Source organism: Harpia harpyja, chromosome 5 (assembly GCF_026419915.1).
Source record: "Harpia harpyja isolate bHarHar1 chromosome 5, bHarHar1 primary haplotype, whole genome shotgun sequence".
In the NCBI taxonomy this organism is placed as follows: domain Eukaryota; kingdom Metazoa; phylum Chordata; class Aves; order Accipitriformes; family Accipitridae; genus Harpia; species Harpia harpyja.
In genome coordinates this window covers 65,360,964-65,380,878 of record NC_068944.1, presented here as the reverse complement: position 1 = coordinate 65,380,878, position 19,915 = coordinate 65,360,964, and the positions used below count along the sequence as shown (strand labels likewise).

The window sequence follows — 19,915 nt, the reverse complement described above, 5'->3', positions numbered from 1 at the left end:
CTGTCTGAAAAATAAAGCAGACACTGAGAGTAAATGTTTTTGGTTGTCCTGTGGGAAAGATCTTTGACACTTTTATGTCCATGAAGTTATAAAATCCTGGAAAGTCATTTCAGGGATAACTTTATTTTGTCTAAGTATTCTATAAATCAGTACCGAATGCATTACACCTGAGATTGACATCGATAGGTTACTACTGCTGAGACATTTGATACTAAGAGAGCAAAGTATGCATGAGTTTGTAGTTGGTGTACTTAATGCTTCTTTTTTTTTTTTTTTTTTTTCCCCTGAGCTAACAAGAAATATTTTAGTGTCTGTGAGAGAACAGTTCCTTAGACAGAATAACACTGTGGGGATTTTTTTGTTTTGTTTTTAATTTGATATCCAGATACCCTTCCATAAAACCATTATTTATTTATTGTGTTGAAAAGCTGAATTTAAGCCATGGTTAGGGAAGGAAAGAAATTTGATTTCCTGTGTATTTATTTTCTCTTTTAGGGATAATCTTTCATTATTCTCCAGAGTCTTATATTTTTAGATGCTGTCAGACCATATGCCTTAAATATGGGGATGTCACCTTGTTCAGGAGGTTTGAATCTGGATTTTTAGGTTTCTTCTGCACCTCCCCTTCTCTCTACCCTCATCCCCTTGCGTCCTATCTTTGTGAGCAGCTTCACAATACAGAACCAAAAATAGTGGGCCAGGTTTTTAAAAAGTTGGGTGATCCCGTTCTTTATGTTGGATTGTGAGCAGGTGTAGGTGAGCCACTTCTGTTGCTTAGGTAGGATTTGCTGCTGTTGTCTGCATCCTCAAAGGCTAGGCTAGATGGAAGTGTCCTGCAAACCCGATCTGTCCCAGGTGTTACTCTAGATTGCAATGTTAGTTTGTAATGGCTAGAAGCAGCAACTAAGACTTGTCTTCTAATGAAAGATTTGGCAAGTAGTTTGTCAGTCTTGTGAGCTAACAGTTGACAGTACAATGCCTACCTTTAATTACTGTTTAGCGCTTAATTAAAATGTATGAGGAAAAATGCATGCACCTGAAGCATGTGTTTTTACTGTGTGATGGGAATTAATGAAGTTATAAATGTACAGAGATGTAAAATGGATTTACAGTGGCAGCTTAGTTTTATCTGAAGATGTGCAATATATATGCTGTATGTAACAAATTGCATATACCATAATGTAATAGAATATACTGGCCTTGTTTTTGTGCATTTCTTGAGGAAAACATACTCATATAATTCATAAAGGAATACTTCGATATTATAGCATAAAAATAGCCTAAAGGAAGAGTTTTGTTGTATTTTGTGAATATTTTTCAAAAGTAGGAGGCAATTGAACTGTGTTTGTGGAGATGGTGAATATTTTTGCTTTCTTCCTATTAAGTGCAGCCATCCCTGAGGTGATGGGAACAACACTGTTTAAGGATCAATGGAAAATAACGTACTAATTTGGAATTTTGACGGAGACATTAGCTATCCATAAATTCAATGTACTTTAAAAAGAACAGGTTGCAGTCATTATTCAGGTAGCGTGTAAGTATCTTGGTTAGTTTTTTTCCTAGCTCTTTATTATTCATAATTGATCTATTGGTGTATGAAATTGTTAATTCAGTGTTTATTCAAGTGGAGAACTGTTGGCAAAAATTTCCTTAGATGAGCTTATTCTGTAATATTCCCAACTGAAAAAAAAAGGCACAAAGTCCAGTGTCAGTTCTGTGACATTTATTTAGACATACAGTGATTTTAGAACTGATCTGTCAGTGCTGACAGGCTGCATCAGTGAAGATGTTTAAATAGTGTTTGCACTTTAGCTGTACTTGAAAGTAGAGCTGTAAAGGAACACAAGATTAAAAAATGGAATAAAACTTAAATAGGCTGTGAAACTTGCCTTGATTAATTTATATGCTCCTATAAAAAATGCATGCTCAATTTAAGTCTTTCTTAGTGTAGCTGCTTTGTTACCTACTTAAAAATGTTTTAATAAAATGAGCCTATTCAAACACTTACATTATTCTAATATGGTAATGCATATGAGAGTGACCTTTGGACAAATCATTTTTCAATTGATTGAATGGGTGGTTATAGTTTACACAGCTGATCAAGATCATTACTTCTGAAATGAAAAATTACATCTTTTTTCATATTTTCATCATATTTTTCAGATAGTACGGGTTTTATTAGCACTTCATTAGTAAAGAAGATCTATTAAAGTAACTGGTTTTGGCAAGGTATTGGTGATAGATTATAGACTTTGCACTTAAAAAAACTTTTGATATGAAAGTTGCTGCTGTAACACTAAACATATCTGTATGTGCTGTAACATTCACTTCTGCTTGATTGATGAAAATGTGGGGTTTTTCCCAACAGAGCTGTGTTAGGGTTTTTGTGGGGTTTTTCTCCCCCACACAGCTCTTTCTTTCTGTTTCTTTTATATATTTAGCCCGAGGCTCTAATTATTTAACAGAATTATTTTACTTATCCAAAATATTCAGTCCTCCAGTAAATGTTCGTACAATTTTTATGAGAAAACTAAAATTAAAAAAATACGTAGGATCGCTGTTTAGAACTAACCTTTTTTTATTCTGGGTTTTTAGAAATACAGGTGCATATGCAGCATAATGTGTTGAATAAAGTAATACACTTGCCTGTAAGCCAGATTTCCAGATCTTAGCTGAATAATTGCAGTGGTTTAATTATCTATTCTGATGGTATTTTACCTTCTCACCTGCCTTCTAACCTGACAGTACTAACAAAAATAATAATTAAGGTTGGTATTTAATTGCAGATTTGGATGGCATGACTCAAAAAACTCAGATTTTTAAATATGAGCTTTATGAAATATGTATGTATGTGCTACTACATATGTATAGCACACTTTATAGTTATTTTGGTTGATTACTCCTATTGTTCTTTTAATATTTTCCACTAATTTCTACCTTGTAGGTGACTGCGGAGATCATGTTGTCATAATTAATACAAGACATATTGCCTTCTCTGGTAACAAATGGGAACAGAAAGTATATTCTTCACATACTGGGTAAGCTTTGTAATAAATATTCAAATGAGCTAGTGGTAAATTTAATGTCATATTTTCTTAATAGCTGAAGTCTTTTTTAGTATATTGATTCAAAAGGGAATTCCTACTTACATGTTTTGGGTTTTGTTTGCATGTGTTATGATGTTTAAAATGATGCAAACCTTTTTCTTTTTTGTTTTCTTTCGTTTTTTTTCCCCATGGTGTATGTTGTTAGGGAAATAATCTAACTTAAAAGTAGTCAGAGCAATTAAGTTAACACATTTGGTGAGCCAGGTTGTTTTGTGTGAACCCATGAACCTAATGATCAGAACTATTCTATTTACGAAGCAGTAGAAGACATTCCCGTTGGCACTGCACATTTAAGATATATACAGCTGCCAACTTCAATTATGTTATCCTACCAGTACCTATTTACCTAACAGTAAATATCAAGATTGATATATTATTGAATCAGAGGATTAAAAAAAAGAGAAATTGGAAAAATGAGTGAGAAATGAGATGCTTTTAAGATACACTGATGTATACAATAGTGTATAATATATTATTCTGGCAGACATAACGTTTACAGATGGAAGTGCAATAACCAATTACAGACGCTGTGGCAATAATCAGTTCAGTCAAATAAGAACAGTTGCTCCTATTTTATACAGTGACAACACTAGATAATAATCTCTCACTTGGGAGATTAATAAATCACATTGAGAAAGCTAATTTTGCTAGTACTAATGTTTCAGTCCTGAAATTCCATCGCTGAATTTGTGAGAGGTTCTTGTTCAGAGTTGATGGAAATGAATGTGCTTTTTTTTTTCTCCCTCCACCCCTATAACTTCTTAAAAAATTTTCACTAGAAACTTATGTGTAAGTTTAAGCACTTGCTTAAGTAGCTGAGTTAGTTTTGAGCAAGTGAAAAGAATTGTACAATTAAAACAAATACTTAAATCTCTGCAGCTCCTTAAGTGGACGTGTTTTAATGATGTTGGGTTTATTTTTATTTCACTTAGGCTGATACCTAGTAATGCAATTAAATCAAAATGAAACCCAGCTTTAGCTGACATCCATGTAATTTCTTGCACCACTGTATCATTCATTTAAAGTATGTGTGTTATGAGTTGGTGCAACTTCACCATATCACATAGACTTTAAACAGATGGATGCATTGCAGTGTAAGTCAAATTTTATTACTGTAGATATGCCAAATCATGCCAAAGTTTATTTAAAATAGTAAGAGAATAAATACTGTTCAAAGTGGTTGTCTTGTATGTCAGCCAGACTGGTTATGTGTCTTGATCATCTTCAGATATTACCAGTTTTGCATATCTTACTGCCATTGTATTGTGTAGCTGTGATGGTGTATTTAATAAGCAGTTTTATATCTATCTGCTTGTGAAACACAAACTTTTCAATACTCAGGTGAATAAATAAGAAAGTACAAATGGCGTTAAACTTACGTACTCGACAGAATAGAATCTTTCTAATACAATACAGTCGTTGGTCTCGTGAGAAAAACTTCCTTTTTTTGAAGGCTTATAATACCAATACACTGATGTTCAAGATGTATTGATATTGGTGTTAATATCATGCTTGAGCACATAGCGTTAAGCCTGTATGTATGTTCTGTTTCTCTAGCTATCCTGGTGGTTTCAAACAAGTGACAGCAACTCAGCTCCATTTAAAGGATCCAACTGCTGTGAGTGTTTCCCGTTCTTCCCTTTCATCTGTACATCTGATTTGTTTTCATTTAATTAGTTCCCCTAAACAAAAGTTACCTGCAGGTCTAAAGCTAAATTACAAACATTCTGCTAACAGCTCTTAGAAGCTTGGCTTGTGACAGTGTTTTTGTAAACAGCACGTTTTGAGGGTTAGATGGTAGGTTTGTGATTCTTCCATGCTGTCCAAATGAGCAAATCAAGTTCATTTGCTTCACTCATTTTTGACTGATTCACTTGCTTTTTGTTTCAGAGGTCTGACCTTTCTCACAAGGGGAGTGCCTGAAGTTAGACTTAGTTAAGTTGTACTTCAGCTTACCAACCCTACTACTTTTTTAAGACCCAGCAAGAAAAATGCTAATCTTAAAAATGTTAGAAAGTACACCTGCCTCTTTCTCCCAGTAAAATTCAACTGTAGGGTTTGTTGAATGATTTTTTTTTAAAAAAAAACTTTTCTGCAGTGCAGTGTGTTCATGGTCTGTGAAAGAATTGGAAGTGGTGATTACATTGAACTTAAGCCTCTTTACTAAATTTTTGCATTAGACTGTTATTAATTCTGCTGAACATCAGTGTTGATATGTTTGTTACTGATTAAAAAACCAGGGTGCTAGATATGAACATTTTGGGATGTTGACTTACACAGTTACAAAATTACTTTTACTGGGGTTTTGAATGGTCAGCCTTGGAGGACTGAATTCTCTAAGTATTAGTGTTTCAGAACACGATATGAGGCCCACAGAGATTAACAGTTATCTATGTTTATTTTTTACTTTGAAATGCTTTGGCTGGGGTCACCTTATGTATAAAATATAAAAATGCTTCTTTCTTTTCCTAGAGAAATTTTATCTGCTGTAAAATTCTTGGGTTTTGTCAATGACTTTTAATCTATGATTTAGAAGTTCTGGTTTGTCCCAAGACTTTTTTATGCAAGATGTTGTACAAGTACTCAATAAAAAAGCAGTCCACTACATGAATTTGCCTGGTTTTCATTTTAACTTCTGCAATTTCTTCCTTTATTTAAAGTGAAATGAAATCCCAGAGTTCAATATTATTTTCTGTCTAGAATTTTTCAAAACCACTTAAATGCTAAATGGTTTTGAGAACAGGCTCTAAGATAGTTGTAATTCCTTTGGCAATTATTGGTAGTTCCATGTCTAAAATGGATTCTTCAACCTTTTTCATTTGAGCTTCAGGCAGACGCTGTGCACTGGGAGGCAGTATAACACAATTTGTTTGTTAGGGCCTGAGAACTGGATGTTCTATAAACTACCTTCTGGCATTCATTCTGAAATACCTCTTTTCTTGCCAGACTCATAGATGAATTTCTGTGCAGACAGGGGAGGATTAAATGCATTGCCAATAACTAAAGCGTTTTGGACAGAGGCTCAGCAAATGGTGATGTGGCTCAAGGCTTGGTCTAATTTAGAGAGAGAAGGGGTTTTTTAAACAGAATTGTGGAGAGCCTTCAGCAATTAACTCTTTCATTCTATTGAAGATGAAGTGTTTGGATGGCCCTCTCATAAAGATGACTCATGTATTTTTGTCATAATCAATAGTAGTGGATGGTAGCTTGGCATAATATATTCTGTATGTGTAGCTCTTACAGGTTTTGACTTGCAAGTGATTTTTATGGCTAGAAACATGCATGTACTGGTTGAATTGTTTTGGTGTGAAAGACATTGGGGTATGACAAAGATGAAAATTATGATGGTGTTTTATTAACATGTTTTATTTTTAGAACTAGTTATTAAAACCTGAAAAACAATTACTGTAAAGAGAGCAATGCCTAGCCTAAGTAACATCTGGATCTTCAAAATATGATCTAAATGACACATAGTTCTTGTGGAGACTTTTATAAATTGCTTTGACTTCTTTGAATCAAAAAGAGACCTTTTCTCTTTCAATTGTGTTAAATTCAAATCCTGTGAAGCCAGTGGAATTAGGTAGGTTGTAGGAAGCAGACTGTATCTTTCTGTGGAATCAAAATCTTCATTCTGTAAAGCATTGTTTTCATCCTGGAGGCTACTCCTTTTTCTCTGCCCATGGTCCTGTTGTCTCCTGCTAGCTCATCCTGGTAGTGCTTCATTAGATGAGTCAACATTATTTTTGGAAATAGTGCTGTTACAGAAATTAAAGCATTAAATTAATGGAAGAGACTACTTCCAAGGAAAAGGATGTTGAGATAACATCTTGTAAATTTGTGTGGTGTTACACACAAGATTTTGCAATGAATATGACTATTTTCAGTATATGTAAGAAACAGATTAAAGCTTGTAAGATTCCATGAGTGTGTGTATATAGTAGGACTCCAATACTGCTTAGCACTGTCTTTACTTACATATGTCTAAACTCAAAACATAAAAATCCCCAAGATAAATATTTTTCCATTACAGTTTTGTTTAAACATAGTTTCTAGTATACAGAGAGACTGGTTTTAGGAAAAAATGGTACACAGCTAAAAGCTAATTAAAAAGGTTATGATGAGTAATTTGATGCAAAATGGTATCGTTTATGTTTACATGGGAGGCTGAAAGTTGTAAGTATAGTTGTCAGAATTTAGACATGTTTACTGCAGTATGGTTAGATAATCCTCCTTGATCATTTCTAGTTTCTTCATAAGGTACCAAGATAGGGATGGATGGTGATCTGATATCCTCACTTATGGAGGTTGACATCATTTATCTATCTTACTAACTTGGACCTTTATATTCCTTGCAGGTAGGAGTTAGTGCTTCGGATGGATTTGTGCTGAATTTTGAACGTGCACATGCATTTTTTCATAGGACTATAGGATGATTAGGTTGGAGAGAACCTTGGGAGGTCTCTAGTCCAACCTCCTACTAAAAGCAGTGTCAGCTATTAGGTCAGATAAGGCTGCTGGGGGCTTATCCAGACTGGTCTTGAAAACCTCCCATGGCAACAATTTCCAATCCTTGACTTCTCTTCTTAGTTGAAAAGAAAAAAAACAAAACAAACCAAAAAAACTGTGCCTATTATAAGTGTTTAATCTCAGATATATAATTTTGTGCCTGAGATTGACAAAATATTACTCTTTTTTTCCACTTCTAAGTATCTTTTATGTTAATACAGGGCAGTGAATACAAAAAGAGGTCTGCATAGTTGATGTTTTGTGTAGAACTTCATAGAAGTTCTATGTTCATTGTGCCAAGTTTTTCAGCACTTTGGAAAAAATTGCTTTTATGGAAGGGTAAAAATTACAGTGTGTTGCCAAAAAGATAGCAATAGTAAATAGTCTAGCACATTTTTACCTTTAGCACCTTTGAGTTCCTTTGGGATGCATGGGGAAGGCAGTGTCTGTGAATCTGTTTAAAATTTCTAGTATTTTCATTTGTCTGCTCTTCTGGAGAATAGCAGAGAATAGCTCTCGTGTGTTGGACTTGGCCAGGCTACTTTAGGAAGTGCTTATTGAAGAAAAAAAGAGCTTCTTCACATTTCAGCCTTTTCTTTCTCTGAGTTAGATTTAGTGTAAATTCTTGGACCACCCATAAACAAGAGTATTAAATATGTTCTTTAGATGCAGCATAGCAGCTTGTTGCTGTAGTTTGAAACAGCCTCTCTGTTCTTCAGGTTAATATAATACTAATACTCTGTATGCTATTACTACTCCCTTAGGATATATATTAGCGGACAACATTCATTTCTATTGTAGGTTGCTAAGAAAAATCTGTTTGAAAGGTTTTGTGTGTTTTCCTTGCCAAGGGAGTCTTTTGAAAATGAAGGAAACAGGTAAACCTTTTTATTTGAGATGCAGGTGTTTGGAATGAATAGAAGTTTGGGGTTTTCGTGTTTGTTTTTACTAAAATTTGCAGAAGTTTTGTTTAGTTGGAAAAATGCTGATAGGCATGAGACCAACACTTTCAAAATTAGGATTCGAAGTACGTGATGTGGGAAGACTAAAAGATGTGCTTTTAAATCTCACAGATTTGGGAGGGAGCAAAGATTACTTGGAAAAAACTTTCTGGAAAAATCTTACAGCTTTTAATTAAATGCCTGCAAAATATGTTGACAGATCTTATCTGTAGAACCGGGTAGTAATCCTGTAAGGACAAAGTTTTCAATCAATTTTTATTCTATTTCTAATTTTAAAAGTAGGCAAGACTTGGCTTACTTTTTTTTTCGGCTGCATCAGAAACTCCCCCCCAAAAAAGAAAAAGAAGAAATCATGTTTGGCTAATACCAAATGCTCAGTGAGAGGATTGACCTTTAGGTATTCGGAGGCTGTATTGCCTCTGACAAAGAAATAATGGGCAATAATTGTTCAGAATGAATATTACCTGCTAGGGGAGATTATTAAGCGAGGCAGGGTGGCTCTGTGGAAATACGCTGTGAGGAAGCCTCCAGGGCTGTCAGGGTTCTGGTTTGTTCAGCTGCTGGCACTGATACGAAGGGGCTTAAAATGTTCTAATTCTCCTTTTGAATGCTCTTTAGCAACCGCTTGCACGTATAGACTTGCCATTGTATCTGCATAAGAATGATCTCTGGAAGAAAAGCTCGGACAGAAAACATGGTTAAGTCTTGCTATTGGTATTTGAAAGCCTATTTTCTTTGCATCACTATGGGATAGTTGGTATAATAATACGTACATACTAAAAGTTGGTTACTGAAACACCAGATACAGCGTTTTCTTTTATTGCTATGTAGTAATGTTTTTTGATTAAGTAGAGCACAACTTCAAAGTCTGGATTAGTAGGCACACAGAAGTTAGTATAGCATGGAGAGGAGAATATTTTTATGGAACCTGCGGTCTTAAAACCTCTAGGTGCTCTAAATAAGTCTTAGAGCTAACTCGGTCTTTTGCTTTGTAGTAGACAAAAATAAATACTTCGTTGTTTAAAAAAAATGTTAATCCATTTCTTACTTGAATTTGCAAGGCACTGATATTAATTTAAAGAACACATTAAAATTCTGTGGTTTTAAGTGCTGAACAGTAGTGGAAAACAAAATGGCATGCAATGGAAGTTTATGTACAAATGATTCCTATGGCAGTATTAAGTACATTCATTTTTGCTGTACTACACGTACAACTGTCAGAGGTAGAAAGGTGAAGCTCTTGGAATGCTTTTATAACACATGCGGTGAAAAGAACAGTGTCGTATACAGGACAGAAAACCAAGAACTGGTAAAAGGAAGATGTAGTATCAGGCCGTACCTCTGAGTAAGCGGTGTGTCTCCTGAAACCCTTCTAGGTTTTTTTAAGTATGCCCTGTAATTAATCCGTTTGTTTTCTCTGGGGCGCTGTGTCCTTCCCATGTTCTAGAGTTGCTTCCTGGTAACTATTGGACTTAATTCAGCCATTAGGGTAGACTTTCTTCTGGAAATTTGGCCAATTATTTTGTGCTTCTTGGGACCAGGAGTGGTATTGCTCTGTTGATTTCCGTCTTTAAAGTATGTTTTATCTGGCAAAGAATCTTTTTCAGAACTTGGTCTCCATCAAGCATAGTCTGCAACTTGCATATGAGCCAAAGCCTACCACAAAAATTGAAATGTTCAAGCTTCATACAGTGTTTCAGATAAATATATTTTTTTATTTGTTCATACTCATAAAATGTTAGAGTGGGTAGTAAGGGACCAAAAGTGCAAGAGTTTTACTAGAGCTGCATTCTCTTCTCCTATATTAGCCCTTTAAATTGGAAAATAAAAAAGTAGTGTCGTAAAACTGTGATTAAGAGCATGTCTATGCTGTCAGTATATAAATTAGCCAACTTGGAAAAAAGGTATTGCAATATTCAAGAAGACAACTGTAACTACAGCCAATAGGAATTTCGTCATTCAAAAGAAATTAGGGCAGACAGCATTCTAGTACTTTAAAAATCCCCTAAATATTAATGCTCTGGTGGCCGTTAAGGGTTCACACATCTGATGGCGAATGTCTTTACCTGCTGGAGAAAGTGTCATGGCCTTTAGGAGTGAGTATTTGTGAAGACATGGAATTTTGCAGGTCGCTACTACTAGAGATAAAGGACTGGGGAGAGGAGGCAGTGGGAATCCATAACTAACTGAGGAAACTGTTAAACTGTACTAATTAGTTTTAAACTGAGATCCAGGTTGCAGTGAGAACTGTGGGTAGGTAGACGACTTTGCCAGTTTGAAATCCAACTGAAATCTACCTCTCCTGTAAAATTAAGCTCTTGTTATTTTAATAGTTCAATATAAAAATAATCACATTGAAAACATAAGAAAGAATTGTCTTTTATTAGAAGTGTATTACAAACAGAAGGATTTCTATTTTTATTCCTTAAAGAAACAGCATGTTCTATTGTGTGTTTTCAGGGGGCATTGAATCTGCATTTGGGGTTTTGCATAAGCTCAGCAAAAGACTTTTTCTTGCAATTTCATAGCTTATCATTTAGGGGTGGTGTATTTTTAGTAAAACTTGAGCATGTTCAGGTAACAGGAGAGCCCTTACGTAACACCCTGTAAATATTGCTGGTTGAATCTGCCTTTTCTGTTACACAACCTTACTAAAGTTGCAAAAGCAGTCTGTACAGCTTCAGTTAAGCCTGTCCTTCACTAAATTATTGACTTGTCATCACACCAAGCAGAGTGAGGTTCTGGCTGTAGGCAGAATTTTGGGCCAGGAGCTGGATGTAAACTTAGTCTTTCCAGGAGCTGGGTTTGGATTTGCTTTGGCTCGTAGAAAAATCTTTGAGGCAGAAGTTACAATGAAGGAAGCTAGAGATTTTCCAGCTCTACCTTCTCTGTCTTAGCTCCCTGTATGGCCTTCTGTTCTACAGTTGGACTAACTATCTTGAAGTTAATAATAAAAGTACAGTACAGGGCTTTGCTTAGTAATACACTTATTTGGCTTTTTTTTTTGCCTTTTTTTTTTTCCTTCTTGACCAAAGTGAATGAGCTTCAGGGGTGGGGTGGATGGTATAAATCTGCCTTTGATCTATTCCAGCAAGGAAATTATGATCTGCTGCAGAAGCCAAGGGTTTGTTCCTTCTTTGCCCCTACAGTGAGTTGCTGGGGCAGGGATTATGCGAGGTCAAACTCAAGGTTGTTCTTCCTCTCTCTTGTTCTCCGCATGGGTATAATGTTTTCAAGGGCCTCAGACATTAAAGGCTCTATGGTGACCACAAAAACATGCAGTTAAAAAATGAGCTGTTTGAAATGTCTACTTGGTGAGTTAATTCAGTTTCATTGAAACTCCAGAATGGGAGAGACTAACAATGAAGTCCAATTTTCTCCTCTGGATCAGGCAGGGATTTAATATCATCAGTGGCATAGACAGTAGGATCGAGTGCACTCTCAGCAAGTGTGCAGATGACACCAAGCTGAGTGGTGCAGTTGATTGACTAGAGGGAAGGGATGCCATCCACAGGGACCTGGACAGGCTTCAGGAGCAGGCCCATGCAAACCTCATGAAGTTCAACAAGGCCGAGTGCAAGGTCCTGCACCTGGGTTGGGACAATCCCCAGTGTCAATACAGGCTGGAGGATGAAGGGATTGAGAGTAGCCCTGTGAAGAAGGACTTGGGGTTGCTGGGGGATAAAAAATTGGACATGAGCCAGCAATGTGTGATTGCAGCCCAGAAAGCCAACCATATCCTGGACTGCATCAAAAGAATCATGGCCAGCAGGTTGAGGGAGGTGATTCTGCCCCTCTACTCCACTCTGGTGAGACCCCACCTGAAGTACTGCGTCCAGCTCTGGGGCCCCCAACATAAGAAGGACGTGGACCTGTTGGAGCAGGTCCAGAGGAGGGCCACGAAGATGATCAGAGGACTGGAGCACCTCTCCGATGAGGAAAGGCTGAGAGAGTTGGCATTGTTCAGCCTAAAGAAGAGAGAACTCCAGGGAGGCCTTATTGTGACCTTTCAATATATAAAGGGGGCTTATAAGAAAGATGGAGAATGACTTTTTATCAAGGCCTATAGTGACAGGACGAGGGACAACAGTTTTAAACTGAAAGGGGGTAGGTTTAGATTGGACACAAGGAAGAAATTTTTTTACAATGAGGGGGGTGAGACACTAGAATGAGTTGCCCAGAGAAGTTGTGGATGTCCCGTCCCTGGAGGTGTTCAAGACCAGGTTGGACAGGGCTTTGAGCAACTTGATCTAGTTGAAGATGTCCCTGCCCATGGCAGGGTGGTTGGACTAGATGATCTTTGAAGGTCCCTCCCAACCCAAACCAGTCTATGATTCTATGATCTGCCTGGCAGTGAAAAAATGGTTTGTGCTTCATATGAGGGTGATTTTTCTATTGCAGATCTTGCAGTAATGCACTTCTTGCATGTGTGAGAGGGCAGGGAAAGCCAAACAAGTTACCGAACAGTGTGGAGATTGGCAGAGGTACCAAAGCATACCTTGGATTATGCTTATTTCACTGACCATACTTATCTAGAGAAACTATTATTGAATATATAATTAGCCATGATCATTCATCACCCATTACCATTCTCCAAGTCCTGCTTTCATGTTAGTCTGTCATCCCCAGAGGTTGTCAGTTGTGCAGTGACTGTATGCAATGTTGAAAGTATTTCTTCGCTGTTTAACTTGAGCATATAAATCATTCTTTTCCAGTGTGACTTTTTAATAAGCACATTTTTACAACTCAACTGTTCTCTTTGTAATGTGGCTAAAAAAATGGAATCAGATTCAGCAGGCAGAAGTATCTACAACCAGAATAGACCAGCTGTTTGTCTAGCTCACTGATTTGTTTCAACAGATGTCTGTGCCACATGCTGCAGAGGAAGATGAAAAATTGGACACAAACATCGGCTGTTTGAAGTAGTAAAATATTTAACAATGTTCATTAAAGTCTTTTAAAGTATCTCTTTTTATTAGAGTGAAATCATTAAATAACTAGCTCTGTGTATCTGTAGGTCATAGGTCATATGTTGGACCACGTGTATGTACAATTTATTAATCTAAGGAATTAACACTGGTTCCCTCACAACCTGAAGTTAAAAGTAATTTTTAAATAAAGAAAAAAATCCCCACAGTTAGGCAGTATGTTGTGAAGTCTCTGGATCTGTTGCTTTAGATCTGATATATTTTGATCTTTCATTGGCTATAAGGAAAAATATTGGGTAGAAAGGAAAATAAGTGTACAAAATCAAAATTGTTGATGGTAAAAGGGCTGTTCACATGAGCTGTTGTTAATATCCATGTGTTTTCTTACATTGTTATAGTGTCTCACTTGACTTTCAGTATTCAGTAAACTAGTGAAGGTTTGTTTTCTATCTTCCTCTTGCCTTTGTCTAAGCACATGATATAGTGACCTAAATAAACTGTACAAGCTGTACAAGCATGAATAGTTCTTATCCCTAAAAGCATTAGTTTTCATCTTTGTTTTTTAATAGTTGCTTAATAATTTTTATTAGAGAAGGTATCAATGCTACAGATTACTCTGCCCAACCTGATGTATTTCTTCTATCATCTTGGTTTATTAGATTTGTCCACAGATCTATGGTACTGGCTGCATAACATCTGAAAATCTTAATGATGTTGAGGCTTCTCTAAATGCTTTCAGAGTTTCTCAAGGCATATAGTATATGTTTATGAAGATCCTAAGACAATGTTACTGTCTGTTATGTGGCAAAATGAAAATAATACTGGGGCCAAACTATCTTGAGTGTTCAACTTCAGTATCCGAGTAGAAATGCCTGCAAGTTTAAAAACTAGCACTTCTCATTAATTTCACTTGTAACAGTTAATCATTCTGTCTTAACTATGTGGTTCCGTCTGGGAACTCAGTATTAGTGATTGTCTCTAAAACTTTGATTGAATTCCTTTAATTAATTTTATAAAAAGAAGCAAGTTTGCTCAGTACACTTTTCAAAATATCTGGATGCCTGGGAGATTTGTTTGTGCTTAGTGCACTGCATTTCAGCGTGGCTTATTGACTTCAGTTTAACATTGCGCTAAGCATGCCTGGGTAGTTTCTGATTTGGAGCTTGTTTATGTCTGGGTGGCTTGGAGCCAAAACTGCACATACGTCTACCCCTAAATGCTTTGATGTCCTTTATAAAACCCTTTTTGTCTCCTACAGTTGCATGCCTTGTTTTACATTTACAAATGTTCCCTTTCTGGGTGAAGTTCATAACAATGTGTTTTGTATTTAAATGACAGGCATCTATACTAGAGTCCCAGAGAAATCCTGTTGAATATTGTTACTTTTCAATAAGCATCATCTAGTGTAGATGTACAAATTCTATTCGTTCCTGATGCTCAGAAGTGAGATTGTTCATCTGGAACTAATACCAAGGGAATAAATTATACATGTGTATAGTATGTTCATGATGCAGTGTCTTGGTATGTCAGCTTTGCTTAAGATGCATTACTTATATAGAAGTTTCAAACACAGCAAATTACAGTGTTAAACTAGATGCTGAGAACACTTGGTAAATTTGTTAGAGCCTAATTTTCTTCCTCAATAACAGGTGTATGTAAGTGTGCAATACAATATGGAGTTAACATAAGCTTCTCAATTCTTTTCAAAGTTGAATGATCATATGCAATTATCCACAATGTTAAATATAGCTCTTAACTTTCTAAGCTGAAATTATCTATATGGCTGTTATAGTAAGTATTCCTTCTTCCAAAACAGTAAGTCTAGAGCACCTTCTAAATATGGTGCCAGAGGAGTTCAGCATGGAAGAAGTTGACTGAAAAGAGGTTCAATGACTAGTAGAATGGACAGAGGGAAACCCAGCTTACCTTTTTCATTTTATTTATAGCCTGTCTGATTATTTGTTGCCATGTTATCTTTCCTCAGATTGTTAAACTGACTGTTTATAGAATGCTTCCAAAAAACCTTCAGAGAAGAACTATGATGCAGAGGCTGCATCTGTTCCCGGAAGATGTGAGTTGTCATGCAGTTACATTTTCATTTCTGTGTGATTTGGAGGTGAAGAAGGAGTGTTAGCAATAGCAAAACTCTTGTTGTAAGAAGATAAATTAAGACAAATCAAGCTGCTTTTTATTTATATATGGAGAATCATATTTAATAGCCACTGATGACCAAACACTTCACTTTTTTGAATCCACTTAAAACTTTTGCTCAGAACCTACACGTTAACTGCAAGACAGGGAAAACACACAAAAAGACAAAAGCAAAATGGTGTGTATCTTTAGTAGTCATGTGATACAATCAACCCTCATGATATCGCATGATATGCGTGATTGTCTAAGATATGCGTGAGATTGTCTTCTGTATTTCGGTCAAACACTTAGCACGAAGAATGCAGTATTGTTGACAAATTTTGGTCTGGATTAGGGGGGGAGTGGTGGTGTTTTTTAAACAATCAGATAGCTAAGACTGTTTCCACCTGCCTCAGATTATTCCAGAAGATATACAGAAGAATCTTCTACAAGAGATTCCTCAGCCACGTGCAGTCCCCAAGAGGTTAGATGAATATACACCAGAAGAAATTGCTGCCTTTCCGAAGGTTTGGACTCCGTAAGTATCTTAGATTTTTTTTTAAAAGGGTACTTTGACTGAATATGTACTATATAGACTCTCACATTATCAGTAAGAAAAAAAAAAAAGGAATTATTTTTCTCTTCATGTCATCTTTTGTGGGGGGAGAAGAGGTTACTAAACCAAAGAATGGTCATACTAGAAGGGAGTGGTTGCTAAGTTTTTTGTATTTCTGACTTTTCTTTTAATGAGAAAAGCTTTACTTAAAATATTTTCAACTCTTTCCTTCATCAAAATGAGTTGAGTAAAACTTGAGTAAAAAAACTTCATTAACCTCTTTGAGTTGTATGTACTCTATAATACGTAACTGTTAGCCATAGCCAAAGGAAACACCATGTGGCTCTGTGAGGGAACGATTCATTGTAAGGGGGGGAATGCTTCAGATTTTCTCCAGAGGAAGGGAAAGAATTCTGCTAAATTAGCCCTGGGAGAGTAGATCTTTGGCAGGGAACATACCACGTGTTTATTTTGATAAATAGTTTCTTTTTCTTGTGCAAAATCATTTCCACAGTAGTTGTGTGGCATATGAGTATTTGTGGTTTGCTTTACACCACCACATGCAGTATTGAGTCAACCTGCTTGTGAAAATAATGTGTTACGTTCGGGACATTTTCTGATTAGTACCAATATGATTCTTCCTGTGTTTATTTTGAGAGTCCTATTCACGCTTAGGATCCCATTACAGTAGTCAACAGAGAAATTAATTTTGAAAGATGGCCCCTTTCCTGAGTATTCTAATGAAATTCAAGAAGAAATGTAACACGTAGGGAGGTGGGAAAGGTGTAAATAAACTAGCACCAGGACCAACTTGGTGGTCTATTTCCAGTTAGATTACTGGTGTTTCTATTTCGATAGTAGTGTTTAAAAGGTTATGCTTCAATTTGTCCTGTAAAAAAGTGTTCCTGTGTACTTATACACTAATCCTCGAAAATAGACCTGATATAAGTCTCCAATCGTATGTCATCCTGTTGAGTAGTTCCACTGAACCAGATGTTAGCTGTGTGTGGACAGAGGTCAGCTGTTGAAATGGTAGTAGCAGCTTATTTCTCATGAGTCTGCTTAAGATACGATCTCTCAGGTATCTTGACAGCTGAATGATCACAGAATGGTTGAGGTTGGAAGGGACCTCTGGAGGTCATCTGGTCCAACGCCTCTGCTCAAGCAGGGCCACGTAGAGCCAGTTGCCCAGGACCATGTCCACACTGCTTTTGAATATCTCCAAGGATGGGGACTCCACATCCTTTCCGGGCAAATTGTCTCAGTGCTCAGTCACTCTCATAGTAAAAAAGTGTTTCCTGATGTTCAGATGGAACCTCCTTTGTTTCACTTAGTCTTGTTCAAATCAACAGGACTGGACACTTCATGTTTTTACAGGAGCATTTAATAGGTTCAATGTACATTTTCACGTCCAGCAGATTGCAGAACACCATTAGAAAATGATCTGCAGCAACTATGTGGTTTAGATTTGTAGCTAGTAGTGACTGGATAGTGGGAAGCCTTGTACAGTAGAAGAAATCATTGTACAATAGCAAAACCAGTAACCTTTCAAACAAAGGAAGCCTTTAAATACAAAGAGAGGGGTTGTTTTAAGTAGGAAGGTAAAGTTAGTCTGGAGGAACAAAACAGAATTTGAATTAATGAAGAGAAAGGGAAATTCACATAAGAATAATACTCTTAAGTGGTCTATCAGTAGAAGGACAAAGCAAATAATTTTTAGTGCATGGCCAAAGCTGCTGGTATACCTTTAAAGGGGGCCTGATGCTTTTTGCTTGCTAAAATTAATATTAAAGGATTGGGGGGGGGGGGGGTGTTAAGTAAATTAAACATTTTAAGTTACAGCATGTATTTTCTCTGCATTATAAGGCACATGCAAATAAGGGTATTTACCCTTCATAGGCAGCAGAGATATGTGGACAAGAGATGTAACCTTTCCAGAAGAATGGTGGTAATAGGATAACATAAATGAACACTTGAGAAGGACCTTCTTGCAATTCAAAAGCACAAAAGAGTGTGCTCCTAATTCCTTTTATGGGCCAGCAGCTCTCACTGCTTAAGCCAGACAAATGCAATTAAGAAATCCCAGGAATTATGTAGGACAAATGTCTGTATCCGTTTTGCATATATTTATAGGATTTGTATTCCTTTGAGGGGAAAACTGAGTAATGGTCCATTGTTCTGTCACATGTTTAACAGAAACCAAAATATTTTTTTAGTGAAACTTCTTAACGTTAGTGGGCTTTTGCTTGCAAATCCTAATAATAATAGGAGAAAGTTAGTCTGTGACATTTATCTAGTCTTAAGTGAAAAAGCATGTGTAGAACTCTATTTATTTATAACGTGTATTTGTGCTTGCACATCCACACACATAGTAGTCGTACAGAGTTGCATTGATTTTTCAGGTCAGAGATGGGATGAGACCTTTCATTTGTGGAATGTTTTTCCTCTGCTTTTAGTGATTGAACTTGGTGAAGCATACGATATCATGAGGGTTGATTGTATCACATGACTACTAAAGATGCACACCATTTTGCTTTTGTCTTTTTGTGTGTTTTTCCTGTCTTGCAGTTAATGTGTAGGTTCTGAGTAAAAGTTTTAAGTGGATTCAAAAAAGTGAAGTGTTTGGTCATCAGGGGCTATTAAATATGATTCTCCAGATGTGACTCATGGCTTGGGAAGTTGTAAATATTGCTGTATATTTATCTTGTTTCTTTTTCTCTGTGCATCTACCACTGAGATGATGCAGCTTTGATGTGACCTAGAAGGGCAGATCTTATATGTGTATAGTAAATAAATGAGCAGTTGCTAAACAGCCTGTCTTATGATAAGATATGAAATTTATTGAATTCTTAATGCTGGGCTTCTTTTAAGTGCCAAAGGCAAAGAGCTGTGGGAATTAAGCAAGTAGGGTAGAGTATGATCTGGAGTCTTCCAGATGATTGGTACCAACTTTTGCTCTTCTGCTGATTTTCAATATGTAGAGTTTAATGTGGTTTTTGGTAGAAAAAATTTAAATATCGGGTGAATGTTATTTAGATAACATGTAAAAGAAGCATGTTCTACACACACAAAAAAGCGTGTTTATGTATCAGTATCTAGACACTCCTTTGTGATAGTGCTTGCTTAATATGGGTTGACCTAGGCCTTTATTCTAAAATAGGGGAAGGGCATTGACAGCATAAAAAGAAGAGCATTTTGGAAATTACTTGGGTTTTGTCGTATTTCTCCTGTGTTCTCATGAATGTGGTTAATACTTTCAAAAGCTTATTAAAAAATCAGTTGTAATTAGGCTCCTGATCCTAGATGATAGTAAAATAAAGTCTGTGTGTCAGTTCTGTGTAATCTGAGGTACCTCAGTATTAGTCTCTGTTGAAAGGGAAAAAAGTCCAGCAATGCTTTAAGCCCTCTTCAGAGTGGAAATAGGTAGACTGATTTTTTACTTTTTCTAATCTGTATCAATTATACACATTGCTATGTTTGTTTTTATCCTCACTACTGGATGGAGTTTAAAATGCTGAGATCTCCTGGTTCCTAGAGATTTCACTGGATATTACCCCTGAAGAAATTTAGACTCTGCACCAATGACCAGAATTCTACAGTGCATTAGAGTAAAGCTGATAAGCCTCTCATGGAGTATGGTATATTATACTCTTGTATAACTGTCTTTAGTACTAATACTATAGTCTTGCTTGAGTTCATTTCCTCAGCACTGGGCCGCCTTAACTG

At 36.4% G+C, this 19,915-nt stretch overlaps 1 protein-coding gene across 2 annotated transcripts in view; it reads left to right on the top strand.

The window, feature by feature from the left end:
- The window catches only part of MRPL13 (mitochondrial ribosomal protein L13), a 43,322-nt gene that overhangs the window by 2,151 nt on the left and 21,256 nt on the right, over positions 1–19,915 (top strand). The window contains exons 3-6 of one of the 2 annotated variants that reach the window (XM_052787157.1): positions 2,945–3,038; positions 4,665–4,725; positions 15,488–15,574; positions 16,050–16,171. In XM_052787157.1, the coding sequence (XP_052643117.1) occupies positions 2,945–3,038; positions 4,665–4,725; positions 15,488–15,574; positions 16,050–16,171 (364 nt within the window). Of the gene's footprint in view, positions 1–2,944; positions 3,039–4,664; positions 4,726–15,487; positions 15,575–16,049; positions 16,176–19,915 lie in introns of those variants that run through there. The other variant, XM_052787158.1, reaches the window with a different exon arrangement.